Genomic DNA, 22881 nt, shown 5'->3' on the forward strand with positions numbered 1-22881 from the left:
GATTGATCAGTGTTTCTGGCATATTGAACGTACATACATCCCGTCGCGAAGAAAGAAGATCTGTGAACCCTGCAGGCGTATGTGTGTAATAAGGATATTACAGGCAAGTTCAACGATTTATGTATCCTTGGTTAATAACCTGCGATGCAACGGTGTCTGTCGGAAAAGGTGCAGCGATCCCTACATGTGTCCATCTCTTTTCACCGTGCAGGTATATCACGTGTATTATATACAATATACATGCACATAAGAGGCTGCAGATCGTCAGCTTAGATGCCTCGATGAAGCTTGAAGCTAGCTAGGAAGTTGTTGCATCCAGTGCAACTGATACCAGAGAGAGCCTTATCATATTATATACATATAATAATAGTAATAATAGTAATAACAATAATAATAATAGTGATAATAATAAGAATGAAATCCTGCAGCGAATGCTGCGCATGGATGCAGCAGGTCCACGCGTTACATTAGAAATGCATATTTATATTATACATAATTTACGTGCGTGTATATATATATATATATATATGTATATATATTGTATATATTAGACTGTATAAAAAAAACTGACGTATTTTTTTTTTTTAATGGTATACTGAAAATATTGTTCAAGATGACGAAAAAGAAATACCATAAAAATTTCAGATTTTAATATTGATATTTAGAAGTGCCTCATCGCGATTTTCTACTTTCCATAAGAATAACATGGCAAAAATGGTTCTTGCTCCTTGCGATTTTTATAACAAGATAACGACGCGTCGTACAGAAAATTCATAAACATGTTTTTGTAGGAAATTGAACTTTCTACAAAAAAGGTCTCTTGTCATTTTACGATAAATCTACTCCTTCCAAAGTTATTTGAGGTCAAACATCAGCAAAGGAACATCAGGCGCCTTTTTTCGGTATCCTGAACAATATTTTCAGTATATTTTTCAAAAAAAAAAAATAGTCCATTTTTTTGATACAATCTAACATATATATATATATATATATATATATATATATATATATATATATATATATATATATATATATATATATATATATATAAGATGTTATAATTATCGTACCCCATATGTATACATTTATACATATACGTATATATATATATATATACATATGATGTGGAAGCTTGAAGCGTGGAAAAAACACGGAGAAGTGATGTAAATATATATGTATATATATATAATAAGTATAAAAAAAGAAATGTCAAGTTCGTTGACGCGGGTGTTTATACATATATACATGTATAGTGCATATGATATGTGTACACGCAGACGTAATATACACGATGGTGTAAATGTGTGGGTTGCGTTGGTTGGAGAAATAATAATATGCCTATTTGCGGTCGCGGTGGCGTGTCGTTATTATTATTACCATAATAATAATAATAATAATTATTGTTGTTGTTATTGTTATTGTTATTATTATCATTATTATCATCACTATAACATAATATTATATGCACCGCGGTTTTGAGCTCCCCGTTAAATACGATGTATAAAATGTTGTTATTGTTTAGTTGCTATTGTCATTATCATGATCTTGATCATCATCATCATCATCATCATCATTGTAATGCTTAAATGAACTGTTAATGGATTAAGAATTATAATTGAACTCGAGTCGAATTGTGTGTAGTTTTCATAATTTTGTAGTTTATTTAAATTATTATTTTTTTTTTTAATTCGATCTTTCATTGGCATTTGGGTATGTATAATTGTATATATTCTTAAATAATTATTGAAGATTTTCTTTTTTTTCGATTTCTCTGATCGTTGATGGTCCAGATAAGGAAAACCTTCAATCGATGTATAAGTGTATTATATATATACTTTACAGTTTACCTACCTGATAGAAAGATTTCGATCAGGAAAATGAATTTGCGTTGCATTCAATGAATAATTTTTTTCCTGTCTTATTTTCATTCATACACCTATAGCGACGTGCCTTAAACCAAGAATACGATGAATTCAATTCATTCCCTTGAATCATACTGTCAAACAAAATGAATAATACGCTCTAATTCATGATACTTATGTTACCTACATGATAATCTATTTTTCTTCTACGCGTTCCAGAGTATTTAAACTTTACAGAATGAAAACGAATCTCTTGTTGCACAATTGTACTATACATTTTCTTCTTTTGTTTTATTGGATCATTTCTAATTTATGTTATTTCATGTTTTTAATAATCATTGTTATTATTGTTATTGTTATTGTTATTATCATTGTATAACAGTAATTATACAACAAAATTCATTCTTGGACAATTGTTTCTATACGTATTATGTAACAACGTGTAGGGGAGGGTGGGGCAAAGTCAGTTACCGGAGGCAAAGTGGGCACTTGAAAATTTTTGATATCTCAAAAAATTTGGGGGCTAAGTGGGAACCCTGAAATTTTTTGAATAACTAGGAATAAAAATAACTACGTGAACTTTTTATTAAATGTGAATGCTTCTCGGAAATCATTTACTCGGGTAATTTCACACCTCTGCATAACGCGAAACGTTTGAATTTGTGCTTTACCCTCAACTTCTCAAAGTAGAATAATTTTCTGAATTTGAATTTATGATTACTTTTTCTCGAGGAAGCTGGATAATAATTTAACATAATTGTTTATAGAAAAACTAAAGATTTCATTCCGATTTTAGGCATTATTTTCTTAAGGGGCCCACTTTGCCCTTATCCTACCCTATATTATAAATACAATTTTCAAATGAATTAATTATTACTTTCTTATCATCTGAAATACAATTCCCGGTTTCACGTTTTTTAATATGATATATACATATATTGGCGATTATCTGAAAGATTAATATAATGTTCCTTATTGACTAAATCTTCTCAGCTGTTAGAGGATGATGCTCGGTTATACGTCTGACACATTGATTTGTAGGAGAGAGAGAAACAGAGAGAGAGGGGGAGGGGGAGTTTAGGGAACTAATTTTCGAGGTTCCCCTAACGAGCAGCGGTATGCCTTAACTCACATCGTCGTTTGTATACATGCATACATACATACATACAAACATACAAACATACCTGAGTACACACGCATGCCGGGAGAGCTGCGTCAATTAATGCCAATGTCAAAAGTATGTTAAATGGTAATATTAATACATTGCGAGGCTCTAACCGACAGCTAACCACCGTTCTAAGGTAAACGAAAAGCAAGGATTATGTAATTCGCACTTGCCAAGCGCCTCACACTCACACTCACACTCACACTCACACACATACTCATCCTCAGACGCTCATCAACGCCGCGTCGCTTTGCTTGGTCCAGAATTATATATATTATTATCATCTCCTCGGGATCTCAAAGGAGAGAATCGTTCCATTTATACTCATTAATTATCATTCCGGATGAATCACTCGAATTTCATGCTTCCTCACCCCGATGCCCGATATCATCTCTTTAGGATCGGCGGTCAGCCTCGGATTTTCGATTTTAGGACGCCGCGTAGCGTCGGGACGCTGGGCGTCGGATTGACGCCGGATTTGCAGGGCTTTGTATTCTTCTATATATATATATATATATATATATATATTAGACAACTCCTTTTGCTTTGATACGATTTTTAAATGACGAGAAAGAATTTTTTATACACATTTAGAAACGTAATTCTACGTGCAGTGCTGGAATCTATTGTATATATACCTACTGTATGTAACGTATCAGGTGGAAAGAAAGATATCTAACAAAAAAAAAACATGTTTCCAAAACTTAACGTGACGGAGAAAGATTTTAGAAAAATTTTCGCAATTTCTTTAACCCTGTTACAATTCACTATATGTTATTTATTCGAAAAAAATACGTTCGTATAACAAAATAAAACAATAATTTTTGCCGCAGTTGATTTTACGAGGAATTTTATATTTTTTTTTTTGCTCAACATTTTTGGCACGAGACAAAAAACAATTTTTCCCTACACTCTATACATGTTTGTATTTTCGGTTTCTCGTCATTCGAGGAGTAAAAATTCTTACACACGTTATATGCATACCGATATTCCAGCTGCAGAAATATAAGCACGTTGGGTGTATAAATTTCGAGTAACTTTTGCGTGACTTTGCAATTCGCACAACCAGTGCAGAAAAAAAAGGGTAGAAGAGACGTACGTAGATGAACAAGATGTTTTTTCCTTTACTTTATCTTCTTACCCTCGACTTAGAAGATGCTTATAACAGGTTTATACGAATATATTAAATTAATAATAGATGTATATTAGATCCTGAAAAAAAAAACTATTTCTCAGCTGTCAGTTACAATAATACGAAATCTGTTACGCAACATCTTCCCAACGATGTTAGTAAATGTATTATAGAATTGTTACGATTTTTTTTTTTTGCCCCTTTAACACAAGACTCTGGTCTTTCCTAAATGTTTATAATGTGTAAAATTTTTATACGACTATAATTACCGAGATAATTATGCATATATTTAGGCATTGAAGTAATCATACGTCGATGAGACGTGTATAAAGTATATAATAATATAAAGTATACGCGCATATATAGGTATATATAATACGTCTACCCAAAAGTTTCCTGCACAAATTGCCGGTGATAATGTCCCGGATCCTTATAGCGCAGCTGAGAGCAAGGTACACAATTTTACCGAATGTAAACGCGCCCCGACGACTGTAAGAAAGCCGTAAAACTATCCCCCTTGGGAAGACATTTTTCGCACATTTTATGTGCACGCGGATGCCTGCAATCTTGCCTCTAGCTCTTGACAGATCCGGCTGAAGGAAACTCTTCGAAATGTAAACCGTTATACATTACATTATACGGTCTATAATTTTCTCCGATTTACGATCTCACCACTCCGGCTCAATTTAACCCAATGCTACTTTAATATATACATATATATGTATATGTATAAGGAAAGAATAATATATGTATATATATATATATATATATGTTTCATTTTATTTGTATGTAGAGTGGTTGTTGAAAAAAAAGTTCATGCTCCAATTTGAAAAATCTTAAGTTCACTTTGAGATAAAAAGATCCTGAAAGTTTCAATGATCTATTTCACTATTATAACGGGTTTCGATAGATTTTTGAAACAGTTTCTTTAATCAATGTTCTTTTTTTTTTTTTTTTTTTTTTTTTTATTTTGTATTATTTTTCTTTTTTTACGGAAACTAAGAACGACTGTTTTTTCATTCGTACCTTTTACAGTCTTTTCTAATTCTATACTCTCTTCAATTTTCCAGCGATTCGAAAGGAAGCTTCGACATATTCTATCTAAGCTTTTTTGATAAAAATTATTGTTATTTTTGTTTGTTTGTTTATAATTCCAGTATTTTTCAAATTACTTTTTCTTCTATATATATATATATATATATATATATATATATATATATATCTGGGTAGGTAGACGTAATAACAATTTGACCAAGAGTCAGACGCACGAATCGCCTTTGACAAACCCTGATTGAGAGTTTTGAGTAATTTGTTGTTCCTCTTTTTGTTCGTCGGATCAGGTGAGCCGGTGGGAGGCGCTGACCGGTGGCGACGGCGGCCATGCGCCCCGGTCCGCCATCACCGAGCTGCCGCAGGCCTCCCCGTCGTCGCCAGCCCCGGCTGATCGCAGCCTGCAGCTTTCAGGTGCTTTTGGCCCTTCTCCTCGCGGCCGCTCCCTCCCTCCTCGCCGACGCACCCCTTCAGCTTGCACAGACGGGCGAGCAAAAGGTGCAGCCGAAGATCGCCGAGAGAGGTCCGCTCAATCTCACCATCGGCTACCTCGCCGCCATCAAGGGTGACCTGAGCGACCGCAAGGGGTTGGCCATTTCCGGCGCAATATCCATCGCCCTCGACGAGGTGAGTTTTCTTTCTTTCTTTCTTTCTTTCTTTTTTTTTTTTACCTTTACGTTAACAATTCTTTTTTTTTTTATTTTTATTTTTTTTTTAAATTGTTCTTTCTTTTTATAGTTTATTTTGTACATCTTTTTCATTCGCTATATTAACTTATTGTTTTGTTACGGATCGTGATTTTTTAGTGGAAAATCGATTTCAGGAAAGAAATAATAATTTAATTGCTGTAACGCGTTTTTTTTTTTACAAATTCAGAAAAACAAAAAAATAAAAATACTTTGAAAAAAAAGTGGAAAATCAGACGAGCGCGATCTTTCACATAACGTAGAATGCTCAGCTTTTGCCAGAATCTTTTTTTTATAACCAGAAGAAACTTTTTAGGGGGTGCCATGGAGGAAAATCGTTAATGATTTTTTTTTTCTGAAACACCCTAGTACGTAATATGCTAGCAACTCGTTGCGGCTTTACACATGATTATCTTTAAATGCTTCTCGTGGCAAATGAACTATATATTAGACACATCCGTATGCTTTTTGGGCACTTTTTATAGAGTTTGTTCAGACCTTGAAATCTCTTGAACGTAACTTTTTCTTTATTTGTAAGAGCTTAGTTAATTATCCATAATGGTTTGGAAAATGGAACTTCAAAGTTTGTCTCGCGGCAAAATAAATAGAATCATTTTCATTACATTTGAGACACGGTTAGCTGCCGAATACCTATACATTTTTTAACAACTCGATGTTAATCAAAGTTGAATCTAAATTTGCAAAATTATCATCGATTTGAAACGTGTTGAAGGAAAATTTTGCTAAAGTTTGTTATAAAATTGTATATATAATATTTAATATAAACGTATTTTGGTTCTCAGTTAACTAGTCGTATAATTATAATTATAGGCAAACTTCCAACCATCCGTAAAATAATTTCTCTCCGCATAATGTGCGAAATAAATATACAAGATTTTCGGGCAACGTTGAATGTACATATGCAATTCATTTTAGAGCTTTGAGATACGGAGGAGTTCAGTCTTATTTATTCAGTTTTTATCCCAATTTTCTATATGTTGATCAAATATTTCACGCCTTGTCAGTTTTCGATTGCTTACCAAGTATCCATGTGTGTAGCATGTAATACCTGTTCATACAAATTTATTGCAAATGTCGGGTATAATGGAGGAAAAAATATCATGGGTGATATATATATATATATAATATATTTCATAAGTATAACATATATATACGATATCGCTTTTATACTGCCGTATATATAATAGAGAGATGCTTTTGGATGAAAGAGGTACTAAAATATCGGATCTCTGTTTATCGATATGGTATCCTCAAGTGGCTCGTAAAAAAAAAAAAAAGACGAAGAAGAAAGAAAGAATCAAAAAATACGTGAACCAGGCAAGCAATTTTATCGATTCCATCTTGTTAGTCACAATAAGTGACCATATCCTAAAAATCTTGGGCAATGTCGGACGTGTTTGTCGGAACGTGTCGTTCATATGCTACATCGGGGTCACTTCGTATAATACATCGATCACTTGTCTCGAATATTTTCTTTTTTACCGTCCCATTCGCAGAAAGTTTTTGGGATTTGATTTCTTTTTTCCGATGCTTTTATACGCGGTTGTATAGCAAAACTTGTCTCTTACAACTTTCTACAATGTTGAACATCCTTAATTCGACATCATGATACTTAAGTTGGTAACTTTTTCCTTGAGATTCCATGGGAATAAGGAAAAAGCGCTATTTCGCAATTTTTGAATTGTCGGAAATTTAGTAAAACGTAATAGAAATCTTAAATTCCTTAAAAATCACTGTAAAATTGAAAAAATTAAGCGAGATTTTTACCGACTTCGCAACCTCGTGATTTCTCAACTCTTCACGACGACCTTAAGGCAAGATAACGAAGGACGATCATTACGGAATCAGTCACGTTACACATTGATTGATCTGATATGATTAAAGATCTTTAAAGTTTTTTTTCATTCTCAGTCCCCGCACCTATATGGGCCTTATTTTCTCTCTGCTTGTGTCGTCCGCATTCCCTTGAATCGTATACCTTGCGGGTATAAAGTACAACACAAAGACACACTCGTACGCGCCTTTCCGCGTGACCTGCAACCGCACACGACGCGTCCTGCACTTGGAAAGTGCAGCCTGCAGCGCAGTGCGCGTGTATTGTCTTGTTGAATTAACGATTTACGTAATAAACCGCTTATACGTACTCTGATTTATGGTAATTTTTGCCATTGTAAACCCGGATGCGAGTAAAGTTCTCGATCGTTTATGGCGAAGCGAATGAAAAAAAGAAAATTATAGAAAGTTAAGGAAATCGAAAATGAGAATGAGGGAAAATCACAAACGAAATTTCATCATTTACTGCAATAATTCTCACGTGATTAGTTATAAGCTGTAAAAAAAATCGTTGATTCGGTGATTAAATTAATGTAATAAAAAGTGTATATATTTGAAACGCCTTTTAACGTGCGAATATATAATCTGCATTTAGATGACTTCATTTTAACAAAAAATTGGCTAATATTCGAAACATTAACGAAATTGATCGGCGATTTGTTTGCTATAATGTGTTATAGGCACTAGACATAGTATATTAATTTGTATTTCAAGTAAAATCATCAATTTTAATGTCAAACCCGCGATAGCAGATGAGATAAAGTATATATTATTCACCTATACCTACAGTTTAATATTCTATTATATCCTTGGCTTTATCTCAAGTAATCATTAGACCGATTAGCTTTGTCTTGCATATAATATAATCTACGTATGTTACATTTGTAATATGTATAAATATATAGCTATGCAACTTATCAAATTATAATTGACGCAGAACGAAAAGCTCGAGGCGATTTGAAAAACAGCTTTGTAGGAATCGACTGTATAAATAGAGAGATCTGTATATATGTATAAATAAACATAAGTATAAATACATCCGGAAACCATGAAGGCAAGGACAATCGATGCGTAAAGACGTCCCCGAAGGTACCGGAAGTCGTGTTCTTACTTCTTGACTGACTTCTCCTTATCGCTATTGCTTCACGCCGAGAGACTTTGACTCGACGCGTCTGTTTCAAGATCGAGAATTTATACGCTGTTCATGTAACAATGCATGCGGAATTGATTATTTTACACTATCCGCAACCTCGCCAAGGAGATCTAGGATATACTTATCTTATGTGGGTAATTTGATGAATTTATTTATTTAGTGCGTCAATCGGCGGTATATGAATTATCCTTACGATCCATCGGCAAGATCGTGATCTAGATTCCGGATAACCGCACGTGTATAACCGAATGAATTCAATTTGCCATTCTTTATTCCATTCAGATAGAAAAGTAATTTCCGAGTATTTCCGACAATTTTATATCGTTTTAAATGTTATATTAATTTATCGATGATGATATATTTTAGAAGTCTCGGTGAAATAAACTTTTACGGTATATAATTGTTTGATGTATATGGTATATCCTATCTCTGTAGTGCAAAGAGAAGAAGAATAGAAAGATTTGTTGTCGGCAGGCGAGTGATATTTGTTTGACCTGACCAAATATGGTAATCAAATACGACGAAACGAGACGTTTGTAGGTACGTCTTATCGTGATCAAAGAAGGCATCGCGATATGAAGAGGAGGAGAAAACAGAGAGAAAGTACGAAAATGAGAAAAACAATTCTCCCGACCGAACGGACTGCAGGAAAATATTCGAAGCAAGACGCGAGAACTATAGTTTACGATTATCTTTGACGGTTTTATTATACAAAATTGAAATAAGAATAATAATATCTTACGCGTAACTAAAAATCACTTTTTCTTCCATTCATTCTTGAATATTCTTTCTATAGGAAAATTCGAACGCCATGAATATTGAAGACATAAAATCAGCTGGATAATAATTGGCTATAAATTTTTACAAACAATTTGTTGAATCGAACGCGTTTTTAATACACTTTATAATATACGTTATGTATTATACACATCTAAACTCCGTGTATAAATATCCTGCGGCTGATGATCCTGTGGGAAGCACTGCGCGAAGAAGGATCCTCTAGTCGACGATTCGCCAACCCCGCTTTTTCACATCGACTCTGTGCCGAGAATAGAAACGTGTACGTAGAACGTATACCTATAATAGAGCTACGCATCGTCTCATCCGGTGCTGTTAGGATATCCGAACAGATATTTCTTCGGGTCAAGTGCAACCCGTAAAACATCTCGTCTCTCAAACCCGTCAGCAGCAAATAATAATGTATTGCTATACATATAATGGTACACATGTCTAAAAATATTTTCTCACCGTCTCGCCACGCCAGTTATATATATATATATATATATATATATATATATATATATATATATATATATATATATACTGTATGTAGTATATTATACGCAAATTTATCAAACTCGCATTCATTATTATTCTATATAACATATATGTAACGAATTAGGGATTTGTAGTCGATTTTTATTACAAGAGTTTATTTTTTGATTGATGCTGATCGTGAGTTAGTGATAAAATTGTGAGCTGAAATTATTCTCTCTAATGACCGTGTGAACGAGAAGGTGGAGGAGGCTGCTGGCGTTGGCTTCGGTGTTGTTGATGAATTCGAAAATAGAAATGCTAACGTATAGGTATATAGGTGGAACAACAGCGGATACTTTGACGGCCAAAAATTGTATGGTATTTGATCACGGCTTATGCGCTGGTCAAACCTGGGGAATAATGACGAGGGTAGAGTTTTTATTTTTTGTTTTTTTTCATTCAAATTTCCGTTTTTCTGTTTTAGAGAAAAAAAAAGGAAGATACTAGTGTAATCACCCCGAAAGTCAAAAGTGGAGTTTTGACTTTTATGTGTGTGTGTGTGTGTGTGTGTGTTTGATCAATTTTGTTTGTCCGACGATCATGTTGAGAATGAGTTACTGGATTCCAATGATTTTGGTATAAATTGACGCGGATTTTTCAAGCTCAGAACTCATTAGATTTTCTTGTTGATCGGTTTAGTACCTACTTTTTCATTTATTTGAGTAATAAAATTCTGAGAAAAAAAAAATGATGATCTTGAATATAAAATTTTTTACCGCAAGAATTTTTTGGTTCCTGATTAGGAATTTGAGGTCAGATTTACGAAATTCAATATGGTGGGGCAAAAAATCAGTAGGCGGGGATTTTTTGGGTCACCGATAACAAATCCAAGGTCAGATTTGAAAAACTTCCAATACGAAATTCGGTACAGTCGTTCAAGTTAAAAAAATCGTGATATTTTGATGCAATATGGTACGTGAGAGCTTTTAAACCGTTAATTACGAATCTGGATTCATAATTCCAAATTCCAATTGGATATTATTATTTTCGTTTCCGTGAACTCAGAACTTGCATTGTAAAAACGGAAAGTTCTAGCGTTGGCTAAAAACCGCACATTTGTTTTTCCTTTTTTATACCGAACAAAGATGCAAAAATTATTTGTATTCGCTGAAAATTCGTTCTGTCATACGTTGAAATAATCTGTTGCATAAAAAGCTTTATTTAAAATAGATAAAATATTTTTTAACAAGTTTTAAGTGAACTTTGTAGGTTCTTTCACGTCAAAGTCTCGAAGATGAACGAGATTCCTTCTCCTGACGTACGACTCGCCGCTTGGAAACGACACGTATTATTATTCTGTCTGTTCCCCGTGCGGCGTAAATATTTTACAATATACGTACCTGTAATTTATATTGTTCCAATATTCATTCCATTCACCGTGTTACTCGTATATACGTATAATAGACACGTCACGTGTAGAAGATAAATTCCGATTAAGCAGGCGGGGGCATATTATCTGTCTCGTTTGATTTTATTCATGCGACGACAGCCGCGGCCTTTTAAATTTAGGCTTTATATCTATCCAATCCAAAAGCTGCTAGGTGTGATACCCATTCGTACATGTGTGGATTTATTTTATACACTTCCGCCGGCGTTAAGGCTTGTGAGGCTGAGGCCCACATTTCGGACTTGCGTAAATTACTTTTTGCATCTCTAACGAGATCACCGGACGGTACATATATAGTCATACATACGGATTTTTCATTCCTCGCGTATGCAGAAGCCTGAGAGGTCAGCCGTGTATATATCCGATTCTTCAGCTTTTTGATCATCCGTCGAATCAGGAATATTTTACGCCCATATAAATTCGCAATGTAGGTACGTTACGTATGTACGTAGTCATACATACCGGCAAGGTGGCGATAAGATCCGCAGCCTATATTCAGCACATCGCTAATCGATTATTCGATTATTCGGGATTACGCGCAACTGTGAAAAACTAAACGCGGCGGCGTTTTTTTTCGCCAATCTAATCACGCTTTGATGTATCGTGCGTATCTATCATATATCTATCACTCTTCGGGACGAAAATTTATGCTTTTCTTCTTTCTAAAGCGTATTTTACGCGTATGTATGTGTACGCGTCTGAATCGTTTAGCGATAACTGAATTTTGTAATCTGTGAAAATAGTTTTGGCTCGATTGAAATATTTATTATTAGTCATGTGCTTTTATAATATGTACACAGTGGGAGATGAAAGAATTCATATAACGTTTCCAAGTTTTCATTAGTTTCAACTGCTCTACCAGCTGTTGTATTAAAGATCGCCAAGTTCGAAGAAGAATTCACGTGTCGACAGGCGAAAAACTTATGCTTACCGCAGATATCGTTTAGTTTATCGCTGTAGTATAATAATATTATTACGCAGAAACAGCAAATTTGCGGAATAAATCTGTCGTTATAGATTTTATTACTTGTTTTAAATAAAAGAAAAAAAAAAAAAAAATTTCTAATGTTTTTTTTTCATATTTTTTCTCTCCTCTATAACGACAATTACAAAATTTGAGCGTCTATTTTATTCGCGTTTTTGCGCGCAGCTGATGTTTCAAAAAACAGTAATAAATAATCAAACCATCGCGGGTATTTTATATTTAATGTAATTTATTCTATCAGCTTTTCTTGTTTAATAGGATTTCGGAATCGGTCGAAACCGCGCGACGTTTTCTTTCATCTAATTAGTCTTTCTCTCTTGCGATAAACTTCTTTTGCTATTTTCAGCCTCATCGAAATCGATGACGTTTATACACGTTCCTTTTTAATTCCCATTCTCATGATGCAAGCAGGGAATTGAATTAAATGACACAGGAACGCGATGCGGTCAATCTCACAATCAGCAGCCGTTTATTACATGCGCAGTCGTCGATGAAAATTCCTATCGCAATTCCATTGATAAAAACGGCGTGTAGTATATATATTACACAATACGCGTCCTTTGACGACTCATTTCTTCCTTCTTCCGTTCTTTTTTCTCCTCGTTCTCTTTGAATTATTTTTAGCACATTACTCGCGGAATGAATGATCGCAAGAAGATCTAGAAATCTTTAGTAAACTCATCATTATTCTGAAATAATTTGTAAATTTGTAAAAAATCAAAATTAAGTCAATATCGATTAGATGTAATCGAAATTTGATGTCGAGAATTCAGTACTTACAGTGAAATCGTGTAATAACGAATCGATTGCAGAGTTAATTTAAAGCCAATCGCAAGTGATCAATGAAATAACCTAACTAATAATCAACGATTTCTCAAATTTCAGATAAATTCAGATGATAATATTTTGCCGAACGTAACGCTGGTGATGCGATGGAAGGACACACGCGGCGACACGGTGGACGCAACTCGGGCGATGATCGACATGATCTGCGACGGTGTTGTCGCCTTCTTTGGCCCGGAGGGATCCTGTTACGTCGAGGCAATCGTCGCTCAATCTCGGAACATACCGATGATAAGCTACGTAAGTGTTATTCAACTTTTTCATAAATTTATGAAATTTTTTGTCTATATTGGACACTTTTCCATTTTTCAACTTTTTTCTTTTTCTTTCTTGCGAGTTTTTTCAACTTTTAAAACATTAAAAAATGTACTCGAATCTGTACATTTTATATCTACAATTGAAAGTGTGATATAAATTTTTTTTTTTTTTTAACTCTTTGAACTCTGTAACTGGTTGATTGTTCTTGTTGTCGTTGTTATTATTACTCCTAATTACATTATACTCTATACAATACCATCAAATCACCCTTCTCGACGGATTTTCCGCAACGCCGAATTTCAAGCGTCAAGTATCTGCATGTAACCCATACCTAAAACGAAAATAGCCAGAAATCATACGATATTACACGGTACGAGGTCCCTGGTGGTACTCCTGCGGACCCCGCGAACTGGTCGAATTCCTGATACGTAATTATCCCGGCAGGTCCCGGGGACCAAAACGTCCTCGGATCGAGATGTCGGGGCAATCGTTTCGTCTCTATCCGCCCACGCATTCTCGCTTAATTACAACAGCTCATATTTATTCTATTTTTTTTTTTTTCGCGAATCGTCGTGTTATTTTCAAGTTGAAGGATTTCTGGTACAGGTTTATTGTTATTATTATTATTATTATTATTATTGTTGTTGTTGTTATTTCATCTTATCATTTTTTCGCTGTCTTGCTAAATTTTGTTCGTTTTTCTCAGTTCGAAAAGCGCGCCATCTTCCGTTAGTGTAGCGCGTTAGGCGTTTGTGTGATGAATTATTGATGCCTGGAATGAGGAGAAAACGATCTTTTTAAAAAAAAAATAAAAAAATAAAAAAAATTTCTCTTCTACTAGCAATATTTATCACACATAAGTGAATTATAATCTTTCGCGTACGAATCTTGAGAGATATAGAGATATACATGAAAAAGAATAATTGACGATGCCAAATTTTTTTCTTCTCTTCCTTTTTCTCTCTTAGATACATTTTCTATTTTTTCTCCAGGCTGTAATGTAACGTATATAAATGTGACGATTCATTCAACAAAAATATAACCTCGGAATGATTTATCGCGAGATTTATGTAGCTTAAAACGTGTACCTATCACATCTGTCCAAATATTATAATCTTGATTCCTGTATCGATGCGTAATAATACTAGTAGCAACAACAACAACAATAATAATAATAATTTTGATAATCGCATTCTTGTCTTGACCACTAAGCGAATGGTGTAGTTCGTTGATGAAAAGTAGTAAAATCCTCTCAAGGTAAACTTCTTGCGCTAATTTAAAAATTTTTTTGTCAATCTTTTCCCGTCGCCATGCTTCTCATCTTGGCTTATTTTTCTTTATTTTACTTTTTATCATCTTGGCTCGTCGTTTCCTTCTTCCTTCTCACTTAGGTATCCCTATTAACTAGAACTCGAAGAATTAATCATTCTTATTAAAGAAAATTCATAGTGTTTGATGAATCAAGTGAAGCAAAGTAGTTGTCTTTCATTGATCTTGGATTCATGTTATACATACATTTTTCTTCTTTGGGTAAAATCGAGACGAATTAACAAACAACCGTTCGAACATAAAATAGTACGAAAAATTTTTTAGTTTCTTTTTTTCTCTCCTCCCTTAATAAACGTGAAGAATAACATTTAAGGAATATAATCGTCGCCGATTTTCAAACATATTTGAAATATTTTCGCTAATCAGGAAAGATCCTTGTTGTTCGTTTTAATTATTGCTTGTGGAATTTTTTCGCCAAACAACGCGCGTGTAATCATCGTCACGAATCGTTAGTCAGGCTACAATTGTGTAAAACACAGCGGTCAATTGCCTGCGGCGGATGGATGATGATGGCGATGATAATGATACGGCTTCTGCCGTTCACTTATTGGCAAACACTCGGTACACACGTTATGGTATCTGCAAACACAATGCATGAGCATGTGGTATCATAAAAGCTTCGCGTATGAGGTACCGCTGCAGTTATCGCGCGACTCTCTCTCTCTCTCTCTCTCTCTCTCTCACTCTGTCGACTGCCAACTGCCTCGATCACGACAGTCGGCCCCCGTCAATGAACTGTTGACAGCTGCAGACGGCAGTACGACAGCTCGGAAAGCTTGGCAATCAATCAAATAATGATAAAAAAATTTCCATATATATTTATACTGTGTGTTTAATAAGAATGGAATTCAATTGACAATATTTATTCAGCACACGGACGTAAGTTCGAAAACAATATTAGACGTACACAACCGATGCGGTGCATCGAAAACGAACGCATTTTCATATAATATAACAAGCGCGTGAATTTTCATTTAGGTATACGATTTTTTTTTTTTTTTTTTTTTTTTTTTTCCATTCTATCCGTAGACAAGACCGGAAATACCATCGTACGCATCATTGCGTAATAATGATAGTATAATTATCCGGTTTCTAGTATATACACATATAGAAACGCGGAAAAACGTCGAAACATTCATCGTGAAACCTTGTTCTAAATTTCTAAACGAACCGAATTCGGATGACATATTTGAAGATCAAAATTGAAGATCCTTCAAGTTTCGAGAATGCATATGGAGCATATTATGCAATGGCTGCAAGAAAGCAAGTGCCGATGATTTACCCTTCTACCAATAATCGCAATCACTGATAGGCGATTCTAACGTATCTCGATGGAAAGATCGACCAACGCGATTCCCGCGATAAAAAGGCAACACCTGACCTGCTGGTTTTTATAATCCTAACGAACCTCGAGGCAGGCGTGGGTCGCTTCTCGATCCTCGTGAAATTGCTACAGGTAAGTAGGTACCTGCACCTCGCCTGAACGTCAGTTTGGGTACGACACACACATACACACACGCGCACGCGTGCAATACCTGCAATATGAGAATGGAACAATATTATTTTATCGACAAGGCATTTGCATTAAAACTGCTGATTCTCCTGACCTTCGGGGATGGCTATTTATAGCCAGGCTTGCCTGATGCCCCACGCAGCGGGCACTTACCTGGTCCGGTCTCTCCTGGTCCCCTGGCGTGGTCTGCCTGCCTGGCTGGCTGGCTGGGCCCCTCGGATAGGACAGGGGCCTTACCAACAGCCAGATGCTCGTCGGGCTCCGATCCTTCCTTCTTCGAGATCACGGAAAGAGCCAAGACGCTCGTCGTCGTTCAGCTTGCGTCGAAACGCGATTGTTAACGACTTTGTTTACCCCGCAATGCATGCAGTCTGCAATTATAATCATACGCGATTATTAAATATTATACGCTTGACACGCTCGCGCTCGGTTACAATTGCTCGAACACTACAGTTTTCACATTTTTTACATCAGATTCTTATAATCTAGCGAATTCATGTTGAATAGTTCAGGGAAAATTAATACTTCATATCTTATATTTTCAATGTTTCTTCTGTACTAGATATATTCTGATTATTATTGGACTGGAAAAATTTTATTGAGTCAAGAAATGTCGTCTGTTTAATTTCTTAGATATATAGCTTTCTTATTTATACAGTTGCAAGTACTTTGAAGAGATTTGAATTTAAATCGTATTTTTTTTCTCGTTAATCACTGTCACATACATTGAAAAAAATTTCTCACCATATGCAACGTATAAGGTATGTATACGACGTCGACGAAAATAAACTGTTTCTTATGATATACAATATACGCAGAAACGCCGTACAATAACGTTTCGGGAATCTTTTTTCAAGTCACGTAATGCTCGGACGATGAAATATCTTGATGAAACTGGCTTACAGGCAGTGGGATGTCGGATATTATTTTCTAATCATCTACACTACGGCAAAAGAAAAGAAGAAAAATGTTTTCCTCGGAATACAAATTAGTTTTGCACACATAATCTCTGTACGTACATACATACCTAAGAGACATGTTGTTATCAGACGCATAAAAAAATTGTATAAAGTTCTCTGCGATGTTGAAGATCAAAACTGGTGGCGAAAAAAATATATAAATCAATATTACACGTTGAACTGCAGTAAAGTATTGCGAAGTACTTGGATTGTGAGTCTGAACGCGCACTGTGCGTTTAAATTTGATTCGGTTATTTTTCTTCCTCTGCTGTTTTTTTTTTTTTTTTTTCTTTCTTTCTTTCTTTCTTTGAGCTCGTACTTTTAGCACTTGCTGCATATTTGCTGTCGAATGAAAGAACGACGTGTGCGTAGGAGAACAACGTGTGTAAGAGTTCCGAGCGACGGGGGAGGAGTTTGCATGTTTAATAATAGAACTGCAGACTTGCAAGTCGGAGAGACTGCATCTTTTAGCTGCAGGGTAAAACGGGACAACTTTGCCTGCCGTTCACACTAATATTTTACTCGAGTGTCGCAATTTTTTTTGGAAAAAATCATTCCGTGACGTTGAATTTAAGCGATGGATTAAATACACGTATTTCCAACGAATGAAACCGTTGATATATATATATATATATATATATATATATATATATATATATGTATATGCCTCGCTCATTTCCGGTCGGGATTTATACTTCACGGTATGCGTGAAAGGAAGGAGAGAGAGATGCAACGAGAGGAGAGAAAGAGACAGACAAAGAAACTCTCTCGGGGATGTCTAGACTTTTGCGATAAAGAGAACATATTATACGAGCGTATCTTTGGGTTCAAACTACCGTGCATACAACTTGTTTAAATAGTATATACAAATTTCGATGAAAATAAAATGTCTCAAGCTGACGTTTTTCTACTATTATTATATCTAGAGTGAAATGAATTTTTTCTGCAGTCTTGCTTTTAACTAAATTTTATAACAATATTTCTGCACTGTTTTGCATTTCGTTCGTATAGCACAATTTCTGAGATATTCTGCATAAAGCATTATCTAGAAAATTTTCCTGCTTCGTTGAGAATGACGATTTAAAAATGAAAAATTTCCGGCTCGCAATAGCTGAGAGGACAAAAAATTGGTTAATCTTGCTCTTCCAATTGCCCGGGCGATTCGACGTAGCGAATACAAAGCAATATTACGAATTCAATGGAGTGTGCGAATCCGTATTACGTTAGGAACCGTTCCGGAATGTATCGATGGTAGATTTATGGCCGAGGACCACTCGTGAACACACGTTCAAGAAATTCCGATTCGGGTGCGAGTCTCTCGCGCGAAAAGAGACAGGATAAGGAAAAGAAGCGGAACGAAACGGCGATTCTCGGGCATATCACGCCTTACGTCTTCATCTCGTGTGCTGCTTTGTAAATACATACATACATACATACATACATACATACACAGATACCTACACGCCTCTGAAACACCAGAAGCGGACGAATGATGATGACTGGTGATTTTGCGGGCGACGAGGTCGGGGACAATTTGTCACAAAAAGCTTCCATTCCCGTTTGCTCGAGGTGTTGGTTATACCTACGTGTCTTCAACGACGAAAATAGTTGCGTTATAACTAAATCGCTTGTTAGCCTAATGTCCTACACGAATCACGTTCTCCCTCTGCGACCTGCATATATTCCATACGGCTCGAGCTACGCGGAAAAGTATGTATATGTATATACCGTGGCTGGTGTGATACGCGAACGTTCAACCTCTTCTTGTTTTCGCGAGATACAACTGGTAGAAGGAGGAAGGAGTCGTCGATCATCGTCGGTGGGTGGAAGGAAAAGAAAAGAAAAAAAAAAATGAAATGAAATGAAATTTATTCCGCTTTGGGAATACAATCTTTAAGCTAGCATCCGTCGTTCCGTAACCATCGTGGTTAGACGGTTGTACCAACCCTTCTCTCTTACCTATAGTGTAGTAAACACGTCACTCGTTGCAGCGACGATGATCACTCGCTGTATTTCTCCGCGCTGCAGCAGCAGCTGGATGCATCATGTATGAATGTAAATTCGTGATTTGAAAAAGAAAATGAGCGCACTTACGTGCGAATAAATTTAAATAAATATTTCGGCCCAGGAAAGAGACAAACGGTTCAAAGGTTGGACTGCACCTTCACGCAATGCCACCGTTGCGCTGCTGCTGCTGCAGTTACATGAGATGACTGCGCTATCTCAACGTATTTTCAGATTATTGTATGAAAAGTATCTTATCTAATATCAAATTTGCGAAATAAGAAACGGTCCGGTCTAAAAACGTCATAATTGTTCCATCCTAAAATTTGTTACGTACCAGTTCAAGGCAGTTTCGTGAGCTGTGTCTATCGAGCCTCGTCGTCTGTCCGTCATGTTTCAGTGACGATGGAAAACTCAGCGATGAAACAAGTGTAATTTCAAAACCGTGAACGATTTATGACGAGTTTCGAGCGACAAATATTCGGTGATAGATGGATGAAAAATAAAGAACACTCAACAATTCATGGGTATGATGTACTCAACTGATTGATGTGTATGCCGCATACGGGTTTAGATGAGAATATTACTTGAAATTTTATGTCACAAGGGAGGGATTGCAGACGTTTAAAGAAGGCGACGCGATGCGGGCACTTGGTGATTCAGGCTCTACTTATAAGAGAGAGAGAGAGAAAGAGAGAAATAGAGAGAGATTGAGAAAGTTTGGGTCAAATGCATAAAGTTGTACGTAAAGAAATTGAAATTAAAAGGATGAGAACAGGGCCGATGAGTGTGCAGCGTGTAACTTCATTGGGTATAATCGAGAAGATAATTTAAGTGCGTGTGAGCCAAGGAGGACCGGCACCACCGTAATCATTGTTTTAATTTGTTAGTTCGTACGGTGTCAACTTAATGTCACGTTCCAAGTATATAATATATGTATTATACATCACCCTAAACTCGCTAACTCGCTATCTATCTATCTAGTATTTAAACTGACGATGAAGATCAACAGCGACGAGGAAAAGAAATAATTGGAAAAAGAGCCCGTTTGGAGGGGAATGATGGGAGCAAAAGGGATGCTGCAAGGACCCAGGGAACAAAAGGAAGGAGAATGAACTACCTCGCGGCGTTCATTTGCGCTCCTTATTCCTTAATTTGCGACCGCGTGATGGAAAGGGCGGCGAGGGGGGGGGGGGGGGGGGGGGGGGCGATTTGTATTATACAGGACGTTGCTTTTATCGTTTCGTCCCCAGATAACATTCCGAGAAGTTTATATACGTACTCAGGTGACGTCGCTTCGAGAGACGTACCAAACCGGATTTCTAATTTTCATCTTCTCTTCTCTGATCTCTTCTCCCTTTTATTTCTCTCTCTCTCTCTCGCGGTTTCTCAAATTAACCTCCGTTCAGCATCGGTTCATCATCACTTGCACGGCGATACCGTGAAGATGATTTGCGTTGAATCTGACTTTTGTGAAAATTTTGTTGTAATGTAGGAATTAATTTTCACAAAGTAATGTCATACTGAAAACTGCAGGATTACTATTGAAAATTTGATCCCACCGTAACTTCGATCACTGCCGATCGTTGAACGCGCTTTTTTATTCGACATTTTACTTCGACTGTGGGTAAAATCTGCGCAACCGCCACCCGTCGACGCTAACTTTGCCGTCGACTGTGACGAATGGCAAACAGGAAGGATCGCGTTCCTCAGTCAAGATTGACGTAACAATTCGAGGAACGTCTGAGTCCAGTTTCGAAAAGTTACTGCCGCGGGAGCGTAACACACAAAGATACCGGAATCTTGCAGTCGCCTATTCGGTGTATTTTAGGGTTACGCAACCTGTTGAACGACCAGACTCGTTTCATTCCCGAATCGAACGCTCAGGCGTCACCTAAACCTAAACCGATAACCACCGGGTGTTTCGGTTCGGCGGGAGGTCGCGATTGTCACGTTCACGGCCTCCGCCCTAATTCCTCGTCCTACTCGTCGATCGTCGTCGATCGTCGTTGATCGACGAAGAGCAGAGTCACTCGATCTTCCAGCCTGCCTCCTCGTTATTTAAGCGTTCAAGGATACCCCGAGAGCTCCACTGGCAGTATATAGTATATACGGCTTATACACTAACTACCCGTGTTTATCGCGCCTATATTTAGACCACAACTCCTCGATTGCTCGCCGACCGACCGACGAACGAACGAACGAACGAACGAACGACCTGACTTGTGTATCTATATATATTTATATGTATATATATATATATATATATATGTGTATGCCTATGTACATACCTATACGTTGAACTCGAGCCGCTGCATACGTACTCGACACGAGACTCCGGAGAGCCCTCGAGGAGCCCAACTTTGGTACTTGAACCGGATGCTGCTGCCGTGCTGCTAAGAGATGATCTCTCTCAGTTTTCGCACCCGAACCAAATCGGCGTGACGTCAAACCGAGAAGCAGGGATCCGAGCTATCCTGCACCCAAGGTGGCCTCGAGGCTCGAATGGAAACTTCACAAGCGTAATCGGGGAAACGCAACGTCATGCCAACGCAATTATGTTACATATCTAAGAAAGATTTTACAATTCGTGTTACATGTGTATATAACTACGTTGTAAAATTCCGTTTGATCTTCGAGGCGAAACGAGATCGGCAACTGAGTTGATTTTTCGTTGTGGAAAATTTCCAGAGAGTCCGAAACGTCGAGATCGTGGTTTTTGTGTCCACCTTGTGGACCATGTGCACCGATCTACGCCCCCCCCCACCCCCACCCCCTTCAACGTCCAGCTTCGCTGCATCATCACTGCAGCACGCCTCGGGAGAGCCTCAAATCTCTGTGCGCGTATACACCGGGTGTTCGTAAATTAACGATTCGATGCACCCTGAGCAATGAGACCAATAAATCGGTCCAGGCTTACTCGTTGAAATCCTGCAACAATGCACAACGTTCATGGCGCAGTAAATTCTGTCTATACGTTTGAGATTCCGATTAAGTCTATGTTTTTCTCGTTGATAATTACACTTTTTGTCACTATGTAAGACAGCTTCAAGCTGTACGTTATATACCTATTGCAGAGAGAGAGAGAGAGAGAGAGAGAGAGAAAAGAAATATTAATGTTGACGAAATTGTGGCGTGGGTATATAGACTCGTTATGAGCGTTGTATTTATAGCTTAATATTTCGGTGAGTCAGTGGATCAGAGACACAGAGAGCCATAATTAGAAGGAACATTTAAAAATTTGACACCTCGCGTACCAAGCTCGTCTTATAATTAGATCTAATAAAAAGTCAAGTGTTACGAAATGGCGGAGGAGAGGTGTGTAGGAGGCCCTTCACGCGCTCGGTTTCATTAGCGTATAGTCTAAAACACGGAATATGTATA

At 36.8% G+C, this 22881-nt stretch overlaps 1 protein-coding gene across 1 annotated transcript in view; it reads left to right on the forward strand.

The window, feature by feature from the left end:
* The window catches only part of LOC124405802 (receptor-type guanylate cyclase Gyc76C-like), a 56600-nt gene that overhangs the window by 17108 nt on the left and 16611 nt on the right, over positions 1-22881 (forward strand). The window contains exons 3-4 of the mRNA XM_046881017.1: positions 5500-5836; positions 13477-13674. Coding sequence (XP_046736973.1) covers positions 5540-5836; positions 13477-13674 — 495 coding nt within the window. The 5' untranslated portion in view covers positions 5500-5539. The remainder of the gene's footprint in view (positions 1-5499; positions 5837-13476; positions 13675-22881) is intronic.

This window comes from Diprion similis, chromosome 4, assembly GCF_021155765.1.
Source record: "Diprion similis isolate iyDipSimi1 chromosome 4, iyDipSimi1.1, whole genome shotgun sequence".
Lineage (NCBI taxonomy): Eukaryota > Metazoa > Arthropoda > Insecta > Hymenoptera > Diprionidae > Diprion > Diprion similis.